Source organism: Bidens hawaiensis, unplaced genomic scaffold (assembly GCF_021521415.1).
Source record: "Bidens hawaiensis isolate Kalapana, Puna unplaced genomic scaffold, B.hawaiensis_p1.1 tig00000820_1, whole genome shotgun sequence".
NCBI classification, from domain to species: domain Eukaryota; kingdom Viridiplantae; phylum Streptophyta; class Magnoliopsida; order Asterales; family Asteraceae; genus Bidens; species Bidens hawaiensis.
The window spans coordinates 1,189,966-1,207,014 of NW_027491048.1; the positions used below are offsets into that span (position 1 = coordinate 1,189,966).

The 17,049-nt window shown below is 33.0% G+C and overlaps 2 protein-coding genes and 1 pseudogene across 3 annotated transcripts in view; 2 read left to right on the top strand and 1 right to left on the bottom strand.

The window, feature by feature from the left end:
- LOC143539716 (uncharacterized) overlaps nucleotides 1–17,049 on the bottom strand; it is a 67,312-nt gene that overhangs the window by 23,416 nt on the left and 26,847 nt on the right. The gene's annotated exons all lie outside the window — the stretch shown is intronic.
- Nucleotides 498–3,035, top strand: LOC143539687 (ATP-dependent Clp protease adapter protein CLPS1, chloroplastic-like). Its single transcript, XM_077032927.1, has 3 exons — nucleotides 498–608; nucleotides 2,399–2,546; nucleotides 2,624–3,035. The coding sequence occupies exons 1-3, from the start codon at nucleotides 539–541 to the stop codon at nucleotides 2,883–2,885; spliced, it is 480 nt and encodes a 159-aa protein (XP_076889042.1). The 5' UTR covers nucleotides 498–538; the 3' UTR covers nucleotides 2,886–3,035.
- On the top strand, nucleotides 12,840–16,277 carry LOC143539697 (protein THYLAKOID FORMATION1, chloroplastic-like; annotated as a pseudogene). The gene is made up of 5 exons (XR_013136483.1): nucleotides 12,840–13,102; nucleotides 14,348–14,615; nucleotides 14,693–14,909; nucleotides 15,794–15,909; nucleotides 15,991–16,277. The product of XR_013136483.1 is annotated as a protein THYLAKOID FORMATION1, chloroplastic-like (transcript).

A 17,049-nucleotide genomic window follows, 5' to 3' on the forward strand; every position in this document is an offset into this window, starting at 1 on the left:
TCTAATGGGCTCGTCACCCATGGGCTAACGACAATAAACCTAATATCCAATAGTTTATGTACATTTTACTTAAACCATAACGCATAACTTAATTAACAATCTATACATGTATCATGCATGATTTGAACCCTTCACCTCATAAATACAGTAGATGTATCTTACCATCAGGATGCCCCTTTACTTATTTTAATTTATATAAACGATTATACTAACACAATATTCATTTTTTAAGTTATAAGAATTTATAAAAAGGGTTTAATTATTAAAAGTTAAAAGTAAGGATAAAAAGGCAGTGATAATGTGAAATCATAAATATTCGTAATAATGTTTGTAGAATTAATGAGAAAATAAGGGTTTTTAACGCATTTAGTTGCTGACTAGACGTGTTTGTGAATGGTTTTAGATAATACCAACGAAGAAGGAAAATCAAAGACACATTTAATTTTTATGTGCTTATAAGTACATTTGAAAAAAGATTGGTTATTGGTAGAAGTAGAAGCAGTAATTATATTGTGTGGTGAGAAATAAAATCGAATACATGGAGACCACCATTTCGGGTCGACTCCGTCCGTCACCTAATCGGACTCTTCTTCATTCCAAATCATCAGGTATTATCATTATTATTGTTCATAGATTTAATTGCGTTTCCAGTTGATTATTATTATTATTATTAATTATTAATTCATCGATCAAGTTACCTCCGATCTAATTGTAATTAGATTTTGCAATTAGAATAATTAGGCTTTTGTTGTTTAAAATGTTAATCTATTGATGGAATCGACTAGTTAGGGTTTGTAGGCTTGTAATTAGTCAAAGTAAACACACGGTACTGATGGATTTAATCATAGAATGTGACATAGTTAGGATTGGAATAAATAGCTAGCGAAATCGTATCGGTTGCTGTAAGAATACTTGTAAATTGGGAAATTTGTAGCATTTGAAAGAAAAAAGATGCACCGGTTAGTCGGTTACCTGTGTGACTGTGTGTCTAATTATTTAGGCAATTGTAACCATGTCAGAATTATTCACCGGTATTCGCTAATATCGGAACATGTTTTCCTCTAGCTGATTTACATTTGGGTCCTAAATCTAAAATTCCTATTGCATCATTATCTGTAAATATCCTAATTGTTACTTTGATCGAAATAGAAAAGAAAAGACAGTTTTGAGGAAAGAAAATTAGTATTGACTTTTGTTCCACACGATTAGGGATGCAAACGAGCCGAGCCCGAGCTCGATCAGGCTCGAGCTCGTGATCGAGCTCGCTTAACTTACACAGAGCTCGAGCTCGGCTCGTGAGTAGAAGTAGATTTTCAAGCTCGAGCTCGGCTCGTTTATTATTTATCAATTATTTTTTATTTAATTATAATTATTTATATATTTTTTTTTCTATTATAATTTTATGTATACAGTAATATATATTATTTAGTTATTTATATTTATGTTTTCATAACATTATACATATTAATTAATAATTGTTAAATATATATTTTAAAAAATTATATAAATGACAGGCTCGTTTAGGCTCGCGAGCCGGCTCGAGCTCGATAAGTGAAGCTCGGGCTCGTTTATCTAACAAGCTTACTTTTAAGCTCAAGCTCGGGCTCGATTAAGATCGGCTCGATCGAGCTTTTTAACGAGCTGATCTCGAGTAGCTCGCGAGCAGCTCGGCTCGTTTGCACCCCTGACACGATCAAGGCTATATACACTTAACTATAAATTAGACCAGTCTGTAGTTTGTATTTTGGCTTAAATGAGTGCACTGAAATATTACGGGCATCTGTATTTGTGGCTTATTCTTTTCTCCATACACATAATAAATTCTTTTCTACAACACCATAGTAACAAAGACAATGACATTAGGATGCTAACGAGCTCTATATTGTAATCTGTTGTGTGTCACGCAAGGTGGCAGCGTAAAGATTAAAGAAGCTAGATACGCTCCAGCAAACGATTTAATAAAACCCGAATGAGAGAGTTTATCATCATATATCAAAAGTTGTATTAACAACGTTACATGAGAGACTTTATTCAGTTGATTCTGGTAACCAAAGTATTAAGTTCTGTCAAAGTAACCGACACATTACTATGACATTTAATGAAATAAAAAAGTGTACCGGAATTTAGAATTTGGTTCAAATAACTAGTATTTTAGACTTAATTATTCTATATCATAAGTTGTTTTTTAAAAAAACGAATGTATTAAATCTTGTTTGATAATTTTTTTGGGTGTTATTGATCCGCTTCTTCACTCCTTTTCAGCATTCTCAGCTATAAATATACAAGTCAAACATTCGATTTAGCATCCCTCTTTAAAGAGTGTCTATTATTATCTAAAAAATATAAAATAAACCACAGAAAAATAATTTACTTCTGATGATTATTTGTTTAATTACAGGGGACAAATACTCGCTTCATAAACAAAGCACAAAATGGATCACTGTTATGACTATGGCACCCCCAAGGCTGGAAAAGGGTGGCGGGGTGATGGATAAACCGGTTATAGAAAAAACAACTCCTGGCCGAGAGTCAGAGTTCGATTTGAAGTAAGGAAGCCAGTTTACAACCTCGCAAACTTTTTATCGTGTTAGAAAACATAGTTTAATAACTTCTTTTGTTTCAGGAAATCAAGGAAAATGGCCCCACCTTATCGTGTAATGTTACACAACGACAACTTTAACAAGAGGGAGTATGTTGTGCAAGTGCTAATGAAGGTTATACCTGGAATGACTGTTGACAATGCGGTTAATATTATGCAAGAGGCACACGTCAACGATCTATCTGTGGTGATTGTTTGTGGACAGCCAGATGCAGAAGAGCATTGCACGCAGCTCAGAGGCAACGGGCTTTTGAGTTCAATCGAGCCTGATAGTGGAGGTTGTTAGCTCATCTACATGGGTCCCGAGTAAGTATGATGGGTTGTCTTTTGTAAGTACTAGGAATATGGTAATGTTTCAATAATTAAAGGTACAATATAATGAATATATGATGAATGGATGATATACGTGATTATCGAATGTTGGCAGTGCTGGTCAGCCTCCAAAAGATGTATAGTTTGATGTGTTCATGGTGTGTGTTCAGTGGACCAGTGAATATATATGCAACATTTCAACACTTCGCCTCTTTGAATGTTACTATGTATATTTTGTTGTGGTTATATAGGATTATGTAGAGTCCTGCCTACTTGAATGGTAGAATCAGAATCGGTCGGCATGTTTTTAAATAAACCAAACACACTCAACTTATGGCCGATTTAGAGGTAGACTCTTAATGGAATCATTAGAATCAAATTTTTCATGTTTATTAAAATTTGAATAATCAATAGAATAGAGCAATAAATGATCACCTTTTATGATAATTAGAAGCTGATGAAAATTTAACAAAGTAATTGAATTTATGCGTTTTTTGTTATTTAATTTTCTTTTTTATACATGTTATTAAATTAAATTAATATATGCTAATTTTAATAAACATGAAAAAGAAAATAATATATATTTAAGTAACTATAGACCCTTTACCATGTCAAATAATTCGAAACAAGATTTACAACGCAAATCAACAAAAACAAAAGTATTTTGGCAATTTCGAAACAAGAACAATCAAATGCATTTCCCATAACTATTCACGATAATTCAAAAGCATAACTTTGAGCTAAACAAACACCACTGACACATTATTAGGATATCACTAACTTATGATGTCGACATCATGATAAAGAGAATATGATCGTCGTATGACAAGACGACAACATCCATATGTATTGTATTAGGGCTAGCAAATTATACACGAGGCACGAATACACAACATGTACCTACACGACTTTAACATGTAACATGTAAGACCTTAACAGGTGTCGTGTACTAAACAGGTAAAATGCTGGTGTACCTGTTAAGTACAAGTTAAGTTTCTGGTTAGATTTTTATAATTATATATATATATATATATATATATATATATATATATATATATATATATATATATAAAATTATAAGTTATATTAAACCCTAAATTCCTAAAACATTCTCACTCTCTGTTTCTCAGCCGTCACCACTCACCACTCATGAACATTCCCTATCCGACTTTTGTTTCACTAAACAGGTTGTTAAATATATGTTTCTAAACAACTCTTATCGTGTATTATCGTGTATACCAGGTAGTAACAGATTCGTGTTTGGGATACAAGTACACGATAAGTTTTCGTGTCGTGTACATGTATACACATTTCGTGTTCATGTCTTATCGTGAACATTTCCTATACACGATATGCCAGCCTTATGTGGTATGAACAACAAAACATTTGGGTCAGGTGTATCATGTATGATATGAAAAATATGACAACTAGCAAAGTCATACTTCCCGTATGACCATTTTTACCTGATAATATGACCCATGACTCGTATAACGTGACAGACTCGTACAAAGCTTATTTAACATATACCAAGGATATCATACAACCCATATTATGCGAAAGATAAAGGGGTTTAGGCCATGTGTTGTAGTTGAATCTACCACCAAGATTCATCATATCATATTGCGTAATATGATGCCAACTGGACCTAACCCTTAACCCCTTTGTCGTTCGCGCCACTGTTAGCTTCACCCTGTTGTGGTTCGCTAGCCAATGGTGCCGCTAATTGGACCCAATGTTTTCTGACCCGGCCTGGGCGTCGATCCGGACGTCTTACCGGGTCAAAGGTCGGACCGACCCGGGAGGGCGAACCGGTGTTTGACCCGGATGACGTCATAAATAATTTATATATACATATATATATATATTTATATATAATTCATATACATATAAAAATTAAATAACAAAAAATAATAACAATAACAAACTTTAATGTTTATTTATGTTTCATACATTGTTTTTTGAGTATATATGATATATATTTGATCAATAAAGACATCAATGAAGCTTGGTTGGTTGGCTCATGAGTAATTATTAAAGCTTCTATCTAGGAAATGACCCAAGTTCGAATCCCACCATACACATTTCATTTTAGATTTAATAAAAAATGGGTTTTACCGGTCGACCAGCCGGGTCACCGGGTCCGGGCTGACCGCCACCCGCCAAACCCGGCCGGGTTTTTCGAAAACGGGTCAAATGCCTCACCCGGCCCTGTTCTGAGTCCGACCGGCCGGGCCGGGTTTCAAAACAGTGATTGGACCTAACCAAAACCCACAATTTTTCTCCCTTCACTTGTAACACCCCGGCTAAAGCGGAAACGCCTGAGTGTGACGTACAGATTGCCCAAAACACATGTGACACTATTAAGTGACAATATTATCATTAATTAATTTAAGCATCAAGTACACAAATTTGCAACAAGAAATACAAGGGAAATACAAGAACAATTAACATTTGTCCACTTATTAATATAACCTAAATTCTAGTGTCTTCGTCACGGCAGCATACTCTACATAAGGTACATGTAGCATATATATAAAATAAAGGTCAACTATATGAATAGTTGGTGAGTTCACACAAGTTTTGATATAAATACATAAAAATCTACAATTCCATGAACAAACGTAAATGAGCAAGTAAGGTCCTTTCCAGTTGGGATTGTGCACCAACGTACTCGGATAATAGTGCAAGTAAGTGTCTTTTCTGTTGGTAACAACCAACATACTCGGATCGGGGGGTCCCTATTCCACTCATAACATCGAGGTCCTGAGTGCATAGGGGGGCGTATGATCATACTTAATGAGGAAACTATGAGCACGTAATCTTTGAGCAAGTAAGCAAATAAACACACAAGTCCATGTAACGAATTGTAGTTTGTAAATAATAAGAAAACAAAATTGTAATGTTGATAGGATATATATGCTACCCCCAAAATGTGTAAAAGCGTTAAAAAGGGGGTGTGAGGAACTCACCTTGAAGTTGAAGACAAACTTTAAATAAAATCGAAAGTGTGTGATATGAAACCGAACGATCGAATCTCACGAGCTAAATTAATAAAAACACAAGAATTACTAACTAATTTTATGGAAAATAAAGGCTTGGTTTTAAGGTTCATGCATTATTATTTATAAGTATTTTGTTACACATTTTTAAGTGTATTATTATTTAAGTTAACGGGTTTTTCATTAATTTTATTATAATATTACTTATAAGTTGAATATTAGATTTAAATCATATTTACGGAATTTATCGTTGTCGGTTAGAATTTATAAAGTTACAACGTTATCATATATATATTATCTAAATAATTATTTAACAGGTTTTAACGAGTGATTTGGTTTGTAAAAGTTGATTCTTGAACGGAAATTGTTAACGGAAATCAAAACATCTTTTGTTTAACTATAAAATAATTTTATTTATTTTTGTATGATTATAAAAATATATTTAACTTATTAAAATTGATAAACAATGGTTTTTTAAAAGAAATAAAAAGGATTTGCTGTGACCCGGGTCTCCATGACCATACAAAGAATACCCAACCACTGGACCAAACTAGTTTGTTGTTCAAAGATGGAAACTGATAAATATAAACAAGTTGTTCAACTTCATCTTCTTCATCCTAACCCTAGGGTTTTCAATTCTCCAAATCCAGACCATGTTGGGTTAAAATAGATTAGGGGTTTTATTAGACAAGTCAAAACTAAGAAAATCAATATGTCAATTACCTCTACTGATGCCGGAATGAGGTTGAACGACGAGTTGGCCGGAACCGATATTATAAGAACAAATGATGGTATTCGCGAGTTTGTTTGTGTAAAAATTATGGTTGTAGCACGTTTAGGATTAGATTAGGATGCTATTTATAGTTGTAATTGATCCGTTGGTTGATTAAATCGAATTAATAAAACTTAATTATTATCCGGCGGTTTAGGGGATGGACCCGAACGTTGGGTTGTTAATACACGTAAATGGGTCTTGATTAGGTGTTAATACGATGGAGAAACAAGTTTTTAACATTAAAAGTTGATTAAAATGGCGTTTTGGATGTGTTTTAAGGTCGCTAGAATGGTTCTGCCGTCGCCGGAGTTCGGGGCTGCCGGAAAAACGTGGGTGAAGGGAGGGGGGCTGGTTTATTATTATTTTATGATATTTTAAACATAATTTACACCTTTGGCCCTCAATGTTTCATATTACTTTAAAAACAGATTATAAAGTGTATTTACAAATTGAACCTTTAACTATGAATTACAAGTAAATATGTTTTGGATTATTTTATTTATATTACACCCGGCTAATTTGCGACTCGTTTAAATATTGACATTAAATTCCGGAGTTTTGTTATTTAAACGAAACGAATAGAAAGTGCTTGAACTATAACTTAAATTATCGTGAATATTGTATAGATAATAAACAAAAGATACAAATACATCGAGACATCAAAACATGTCAATTAACGAACATAATAGAAACACATAAGATGAAACTTGAATTATATATTTATATTAATACATATATTTATAAATAAAAACCCAAAATTTAAAATGGGTCGGGTTTTCGGGTTTGAAAAGTAACGAATGTTAAAGGACTTACAACTTTTAGAAACTTCGTCCCGAAATTAAAATAAAATAAAATATAAAAGAGAAACACCAATATACGGAGTTGTTAGAAGTTTTAAAAATTTTATATATTAAAATAAAATAACACTGATGTTTGAATGACCCGAAAGAACGCCACAAATAGAAAGTATGACAAGGACACTTATATATAGGATGTACCAGCGGCGTATCCACCATGCACTTATCATATTGTATTTGTCCCGTTCCCCAAAATCATTCCAAGTTCTGAGTTATTTCACACAACCGGACTTATTATATCTTCCATGCGAGGACTTTGATAATTACGTGTTGACCTATAATTACCTCTAACGTCGGATGGTCCATATAGCTTGCCCTATTGTGTGGTTTTAAGACATGGACATTGAATAAATAAAATTATCATATAGAACGTTGAAAATCCAAACTAATGAATAAAAAGGGTTAAAACATTACAAAAGACATTGATAGACTATTCAGGACAAGGACAAAGCGAAAACACTAAGTTAAGAAAATAAAGCCATCGTGTCTAAAGCAAGTAAACGATGTTGAAAACGAAATAAACGAGGTAATGAAGTTAAAGAATAAAACATTTAGAATTATGAACATCGTAACATGTAACTGAAATAATGGGATCGAGAATAACGTGGTAAGTAAACGTGGCATTTAACCAACGAAATATGAATATGTAACTTGATAACGCATTAGGTTCGAGAATAGCTTAAATAAACGAAACTTTTAAGTATCAAAATATCATGATGTTTAACAAATGAAAATCTCCAATAAAACATAGGCGTGACCAATGGCAACGTCAAGATGAATAAACAATTATATCTTATAAACATATAAATTGATAATAACTCGAAATGAAATGGATAAACGAAATTTTAATATTAAAATATTGAAATCGATTAAGTTTGTGAAAAGAAAACTTTTCCAATAGTAACTTTGTGCTTATCAAGTATATAATTAGAACTTCAAAATTAAAATAAAGTATTTGTATTAGGTTGATGAAATCAAGAACAATATATTGGTTCAAATAAAACATTGAGATGAAATAAAGTGAACATTACAACATATAAATTAATAATTTGAAATAAAACAGATAAACAATATTCTATTATCACAATTTGGAAATCCATTAAGTTTGTGAAAGAAAAGTTCCAATAGCAACCTTAAGTTTATCAAAGTAAACAATTGAAATTTCGAAATCAGAATAAAGCATTTGTTCCAAATTGAAGAAATCAAGAACCACAAAATGGTTTAAATAAAACATCGAGTGAAAGAGAAGTACACGAATAAACAAAACAATTTGTGTATAACATAATATAAACTCAATATGTACATGGGACACAGTCCCGGTTCTAAGTAAACGAATTCATTTGGAGAGAACCGGTCACCGATAGTAAAATGTAGAAATAAAATGAAAATACGGTTTCTATTAGGTAGCTATACATACATGTTCATAGTCTATATTTCACTTAACGGTTACGTTTAAGAAAAATGGGTCATAGATCACGAGATTTGAAATAACAAACGTAAACCGATTTAATAAAGCGAATAAGAATGATGTACGAATTCACGTTACGTAAAAATACAAACGAATAGGGATCAAAGATCAATGAACAATCAAAATAAACTTCGTAACCAATATTCTAAAGAAGTGGATATAAAAAATAACTTTGGGTACGTCTGAAAAATACGTGAAGAAGAAGTTAAAGAAAAGAAAATGTAGCTTGCGACGCTTGTCTTCTCGAATGCAGGTTTGTTTGTGGCATGAAAGTTGACGTGGATGGTGCTATGATTTCTTAGCCGAAACTCATTGGCGTTTAACAAAGGGGAAAGAAGGGAATGGATATATCATATATTTTAATTTACGAAAATCGGTTGTAAATCGTGGTGTTTTCTTTATATCTCATGGTGAAATAAGATTATTTTAGTTAGGCAAAACGTCTTTAACTAGCGCTAAAACTTGAGAATTTTATGAAATCCTTAACGTAAAAATAAATGTTTTCTTTTAGCTAGCGGCCTAGGAAAAAGATTGTCAGATAACCTGATTTGTTGAATGAAATATAGCCTCAAAAGGGCTTAAGATTTGTTTGAAACAAAAAGTTTACTTTAAATACGGTTTGAAATAATAATTACATTATTATTAGAGGTGACGATAATACTAGTAATAATAATATTATTAATCATAATAATAATAAAAATATTATTGAATGAAAAAAAAATAGTTTCAAAAGGGCTTAAACTTGTTTGAAACAAATATTTTACTTTAAATATTATAATAATAGTGACGATGATACTAGTAATAATAATATTACTAATATCTATAATAATAAAAATATTAACAATAATAATAACAATTCTAATAATAACCATATAGATAATTACCGTAATAATAATGATTATGACGGTGATGGTACTAATAAAAATAAAGTAGTAATATTATATTAATATTAATAACTTTAATAATAATAATAATAATAACAATAAAGGTAATATGTTTTTTTTAAAGAAAATCCATTTGACTGAAGATTAAAATAACTAAGGATTTGGGATTAGGCGCGAGGTGTTAGTAAAAGAAATAAAATGTAGAAACGTATGCAAAAGAAAATATAGACGAGTTTGATGAGTTTTGTAAAAATCTAAGTATTGAAACCGAAAAATCGTATAAAGTCGACAAAGGATGCGGGGTTAGGATATTGCATGGTGGAAACAAGTTAGGCCTTCCAAAGTATGGCGAGTGTGCTAAGGTGACCACAATGTTAGTAGGCTTGAAGCATGTGGTTAAACAAGTGATTTGAGACAAATGGTTAGGTACAGGTCTTGCAGATGGGGGCGTTGAGTTTGGGTAGGTCTTAGCAATAAGTGGTAACAGAATCTACCACGGATTGAAGCATATAAACGTTTCGGGGAAGTAAAGTGGTGGAATTTACACATACGGTACAAAGGGTTTGTTTCAGCGTGAGGCCATTCGGTTGGGTTTAGTTTGTGTTTCCAAGAATGGTGTTGGGTTTGGATTTGAATTAACTATAGCGATGAAGGTAGGTGCGGTTAAACGTGGGGTGATCGGGATCGCGGAGGCCATTTACTTGATAACTTGGATTGTCATTTCGCCGGTTGAGTGAGACAACTAGGAGAACGAGAAGGAGTGATACGAAACATAAAGAATTTGCGTGACTTGGGAAGTAAGTATGAAAACGTTTAATAGTTACAAGTAAAGAAAAGAAATCACATGAAACAAATTTGAAATCGAAATTGGAATTCCCATGAAATGTCATGAGTTTTCACCTTTCAATAAACGAAAACCTCATAAATTTTTGAATAATCATATGGAAAAAATATTAACCTTACGATAAATAATGAAATCGAATTGAAAATCGAATGTTCATAAACCACCATGACTTTTTAAATTTTCACTTATAACACATAATAGTAAAATAACAAAGGAATCGTTTAAAATTCGGTGATTACTTTGCAAACTTTTAAAAGTTTAAGCCGTAAATGAGCGTATAAATAAAGAAAACGTGCCACAAAATTTTTTTAAAACTTAACTATTCTCGTATAAAAACGCGTAATTAAATCAAACCGAAAGCTGGGTATTCGTGTACGGACTTCCAGTTAAAACACATTGTAAAACATAGAGGAGTGCAACCATATTCTTTTCACAAAGAGAATATGGTCGCATTTGAAAACTTTAAAGTTGTGATTCATATGGCGTTGAAAGTGGTATGCTTTGGCTTAATAGAGTTCATGCTCTTTCCTAACTCTCCAGGTAAGCAACCGGGTCCCGCGTCTGATTGGGATTTATACGCATTGCTTATCCTTAGGTTTCAATAACCTTGGTGCCAAGAGTTTCGGAAAACAGGCACGTCCCCCTTACAGTTACTACATACCCGCCATAAAGAACCATCTTTAAGAAGAATAAATATCGAAACACCACAATGAAAATCAATAATTGAAAATGTTGGAAAAATCTTTGCTTTTTAGGCATAAGCCTTGGACTTGTGTGTGCTTGTGTAATTGAAGTAATTGAATAATCAACATAATAGTATTTGCGTACATGAGGCATAAACAAATCAATAATAACCAAATAGTGTGCATTGAACAATAAAATAAGGCTCACATAATTTCTAATCATGCAACCTAAACAATTAAGCAAATAAACTATAACCAACTAGAACACTACGTCTAATGTCCTATCTTATAGTCACGGATCTGATACCAATCTGTAACACCCCGGCTAAAGCGGAAACGCCTGAGTGTGACGTACAGATTGCCCAAAACACATGTAACACTATTAAGTGACAATATTATCATTAATTAATTTAAGCATCAAGTACACAAATTTGCAACAAGAAATACAAGGGAAATACAAGAACAATTAACATTTGTCCACTTATTAATATAACCTAAATTCTAGTGTCTTCGTCACGGCAGCATACTCTACATAAGGTACCTGTAGCATATATATAAAATAAAGGTCAACTATATGAATAGTTGGTGAGTTTCTCACACCCGCTTTTTAACGCTTTTACACATTTTGGGGGTAGCATATATATCCTATCAACATTACAATTTTGTTTTCTTATTATTTACAAATTACAATTCGTTGCATGGACTTGTGTGTTTATCTGCTTACTTGCTCAAAGATTACGTGCTCATGGTTTCCTCATTAAGTATGATCATACGCCCCCTATGCACTCAGGACTTCGATGTTATGAGTGGAATAGAGACCCCCGATCCGAGTATGTTGGTTGTTACCAACAGAAAAGACACTTACTTGCACTATTATCCGAGTACGTTGATGCACAATACCAACTGGGTTGGAATGTCATGCGCGCTTGGACATTATTGGTGGGCGCTCTCTCTCTCTCTCTCACTCCATCTCTCTCACACACACATGCGTACATACATACACTCACTCACACACACAGATATATATATATATATATATATATATATATATATATATATATATATAATGGGACGTCCAATGGTCTTTAAACCACAACGGAACATTATATGTTGGGGCTTTGATGCCCCCGGTGCTCACGTGCGCTGATATGGCACTGTGAAGGGGCATCGATGCCCCTCACCGTAGAGACGAAGCTTAGTGATTGAGTTAATTGGTCATTTGTGAAAACTTGAGGGCAAAATATGAATAAGTCAGCATCAGACGTGTAAGATATCCACTGGCTACAAACACAACCTCCGTCCTGCCATGGATAACAACAGATAAGCCTTCTCACTCACATTATTATTTTCAACCTCTCTCTTTTCTTCCTGTTTGTTTCCCCCAATTTCTTCTCACTCCATTCCCCAATTCGCAATGGCTCCTTATCTCTATTTCTGAACTAATAATAATAATAATATTATCAATTTCAATCAACTGCATTTATCCAAATCATGACTACTGTTGCTTCACTCTCGTTCCGTGGCGTCACTCAATCACCATCCAAAATCACTCGTCCTCTTGTTTCCGATTATTATGCAGTTAGGGTTCGTACAAACGTATCTTTTAATTCAATCACCTTCCGTACTTCAACTTCAAGTTCCAGATTCGTTGTGCAGTGTATGTCTACTGTAACAGGCCAGTGTGTTTCATAATCATTTCAATTTATTTATCTTTTTGTTTATACTATAGAAATGTAGAAGATTCAAATCCAGTACAACTTCAATTTAATTTTAGTTTATTATTATTATTATTATTATTATTATTATTATTATTATTATTATTATTATTATTATTATTATTTATTTGATATGCTATAGCAATGCATTATTGATCTAACTGTTTATAGAAATTAGGGGTTTGTACGGGTCGATTTGGTTCGGTTTTTTAGGATGCGGAAACCGTTCAGCTTTGGTGTTTCGGTTTTGGGCTAAGACCGAAATTTCGGCTTTTTCGTTTTGAAAACCGTTCAGTTTTGTGCTCAAACCGAACCAAAAACAGAAATTTCGGTTTTTTAGTTTTGAAAACCGTTCAGTTTTGTGCTCAAACCGAACCAAAAACAGAAATTTCGGTTTTTTAGTTTTGAAAACCATTCAGTTTTGTGCTCAAACCGAACCAAAAACAGAAATTTCGGTTTTTTAGTTTTGAAAACCATTCAGTTTTCTCAAACCGAATCAAAAACAGAAATTTCAGTTTTGATAGCCGTTCAGTTTTGATTTTTACGGTTCGTTTGTTATGGTTAAAACCGAACTGAAAATAGAAATTTCGGATATTTGGTTTTTGAAAACCATTGAGCTTTGTTTTTTTCTGGTTCGATTTATTCAGGTTTGGGCTAAAAGCGAACAAAAAACTGAAATTTCGGTTTTTAAGTTTTTAAAATCCGTTCTTGTTTTGTTTTCTTTTTGGTTACGGTTTAGGTTCGGTTTTGGTTTTTCTATTTTAGCTTAAAGTTTTTGGCGAACAAAAAAAATTGCCCAAAATAATGAGTATGGACCTAATATTTTTGTTAATTAATTAACTAATTCATTATTATACATTTGGACTAAAATATATGGGTTACACTATTCTCTAAATTCTTATTAATTACTTAAAAAAAATTTATAATTTCGGTTTGTTTCAGTGTATTTGGTTTTCGTTAGATGCACAACCAAAGCCGAACCGAAAGTTCAGTTTTCATGAAAACATAAACAGACCCGTCGGTTTTTGTTCAGGTTTGGTTTTTGTCGGTTTCGTGCGCACCTTTAATAGAAACAATCAGTCAATCAGTATAATTACAAAGGAAACCTAATCAAATAGTATCTTCTAACTATGATAATGATGTAGTCATATAACTATAAACCCTAACTAGTATACTCTCTAATATATTATTGACATTTGGGTTTTCTTCAGAACCACCACCAGTTTCAGAGACTAAGTTGAAATTCTTGTATGCTTACAAACGGCCGATTCCGAGCATCTACAACACGGTGCTGCAGGAACTGATAGTACAGCAACATCTAATGAGATACAAGAAGACCTACCGCTATGATGCAGTATTCGCCTTAGGCTTTGTTACTGTTTACGATCAGCTTATGGAAGGGTACCCTAGCGATGATGATCGAGAAGCCATCTTTCAAGCATATATTAAGGCACTAAATGAGGATCCACAACAGTACAGGTCTCTTTCGATTTGCAGTTGATATAAATGTTTAATGCTTTGCAATTTGAATGATTAACATGTTCTGTAAACTGCAGGGCGGATGCACAGAAGCTGGAAGCGTGGGCTCGTGCTCAGAATGCCGATTCGTTGGTTGATTTTGCATCTAAAACAGGGGAATGCGAGGAGATTTTGAAGGATATCGCAGAGAGAGCTGGGGGGAGTGGAAGTTTCAGTTACAGTAGGTTCTTTGCTGTCGGTTTGTTTCGTCTTTTAGAGCTGTCAAATGCAACCGAACCCACTATTTTGGAGAAGGTAATATACATTCTAGTTATCATAATAATATTAATCATATTCATATGTCCTGTTTTCCATTGAAAGTTGATTCCATAGGATGGTGTTAGCATCAATTAAACAACTCTTAATGTGAGAAACGTACAAATAAGTGAATAACTATAGTAATTATGCTAAAACTGTAGTAACTATTATTACGCTACAGTTTTTGAACTAGAGTAATTATTATTACGCTACTTCATTTGTTCTAGTGTAATGATTATTAATTACACAAACAAACTGAACTAGAGTAGCTCAAAACTGTAGCGTAATAATAATTTCTCTAGTTTAATTTAAGCACAACCACTCTGGTTATTTGTTTGCTTCTCACGGTAAGATCTATTTGTACCGTGGGGTCGAGATACTGTAAAATAATGTCTTAACATACGATAGGTACGCGAGACGCTCAATGGTAAATAACAAAGGCAAAAATACTATAACGCTCAGCCGAAAACCTAAAACGCTCAGCCAAAAACTAGAACGCTGAAAAATTGGTTTTCGTGAATAAAAGTAAAAAATTGATTGATTAACGATCCAAAACTGTTTATTTCGGTGAACCAATGATTAATTGGATATGTATTGATGATTTCGAGATCTTGTGATGTGATTTCATGGATCGATTTCATGAAATATAAGTATTCTTGTATTCTTGTACGTTAAGCAATTATTGTATTCTTGTACCGTGTATATATTACTCTAGCTCAAAACTGATGCTTTCAAGTTCCCTTACCGCGTGTATATATGCACAAATAAATGTTCTTGATGTGTCCGGGTTGTCTTTGACATTAGAAAGAAATGTCTATGGATGTTTGTTATGAAACAATTAAAATAAATATCATGTTTATTACTTGCTTTTGCGATTCCAGCTTTGTGCAGCACTCAACATCAACAAAAAGAGTGTCGATCGGGACCTTGACGTTTATCGCAATCTGCTTTCAAAGCTTGTTCAAGCCAAAGAACTGTTGAAAGAATATGTCGAAAGGTACTTGATAAACTTTTAAATTTTAAAAACCATGGAAGTGTTTATTTTGTTGAGTCATGTGTTTTGTTTTCTTGTTTTCAGGGAGAAAAAGAAGCGAGAAGAAAGAAGCGAACCGCAAAAGGCTAATGAAGCAGTGAAAAATTGCTTAGCGGAAAACCAATTCGTCAGCAAGTAGCTAATATTCATAAATCTTTTGAAGCTTTGTTCGGTCTAAATTGAGGCAATATATTGTACTTTTTTACTCTTATGTTTCGTTATATATTTTCTTGTGATAAAAGACGGTATGCAATCATCATACAGATTCTAACAAGTATCTAGTGTGCATCTTCATTTGTATGCCAATTATGTAATGATTGCTCATCCTCTTACTTGAATTTATTGTCTTCTTTTTGCTTACATTCTAGTGATTCCATATTTGAGGTCTTACATGCAGCATCCTTTGTGTCATTTCCATACACGCTTTTGGTAAGCTTGTTCTTACCATTAAACATATTCTGTAACAGTATGCATCTCTCGTGAAATAGCGGTTTTAGTAGTAGTTGTATTGGTGGAGATGAGCTCGCTTGACTGAAATATCACGCAATATCATAGGAGGATAGCCGTATCAATGAAAAACGGATTTCATTTCAAACGGTGTACTTTGAGCATTAGTATTTCATTCAGCTTAGTTTCATTTTGAACACTTTCAAGTCTGTTGTGAAGCTCTATTTGATTTTTGTTAAGCAGTGACGAAGCTTGGGCTTAGTCACAGTCGTAAACTTCATTGTATGTAAATATTTAGTCATTCAAAAAAAATAAAAATAATAACGTAGATGTATATCTCTAATCTCTCTAATTATTTTCATACGACATTTATTAATTAAATTATCTATAAAAAATGAATCAACAAATAAAACATATATTTTTTTCTATGAATCATGTTTATGGTAATATACGTTGTACATTACATGCATTGTATTAAAATAATTATGGGTACTGAATTTTGTAAAACATCCGCAATTGCGTGGTAGAAGTTGATGAAAATACGTGTATGCATGGTGACATCATACGTAGGAACTATGCACGCAACGTGTGTTACTATAAATTAATAAGCAATCTAGAAAGATTGCGGAAATTAAAATAGTAAGGGCCTCCCCTTAC

Bases quoted from the DNA above. Each gene is read 5' to 3' on its own strand.
- LOC143539687 (XM_077032927.1), top strand. From the start codon at position 539: ATGGAGACCACCATTTCGGGTCGACTCCGTCCGTCACCTAATCGGACT. The intron at 609-2,398 runs GTATTATCATTA...GTTTAATTACAG, and splicing joins TCTTCATTCCAAATCATCAG to GGGACAAATACTCGCTTCAT. The intron at 2,547-2,623 runs GTAAGGAAGCCA...CTTTTGTTTCAG, and splicing joins GAGTCAGAGTTCGATTTGAA to GAAATCAAGGAAAATGGCCC.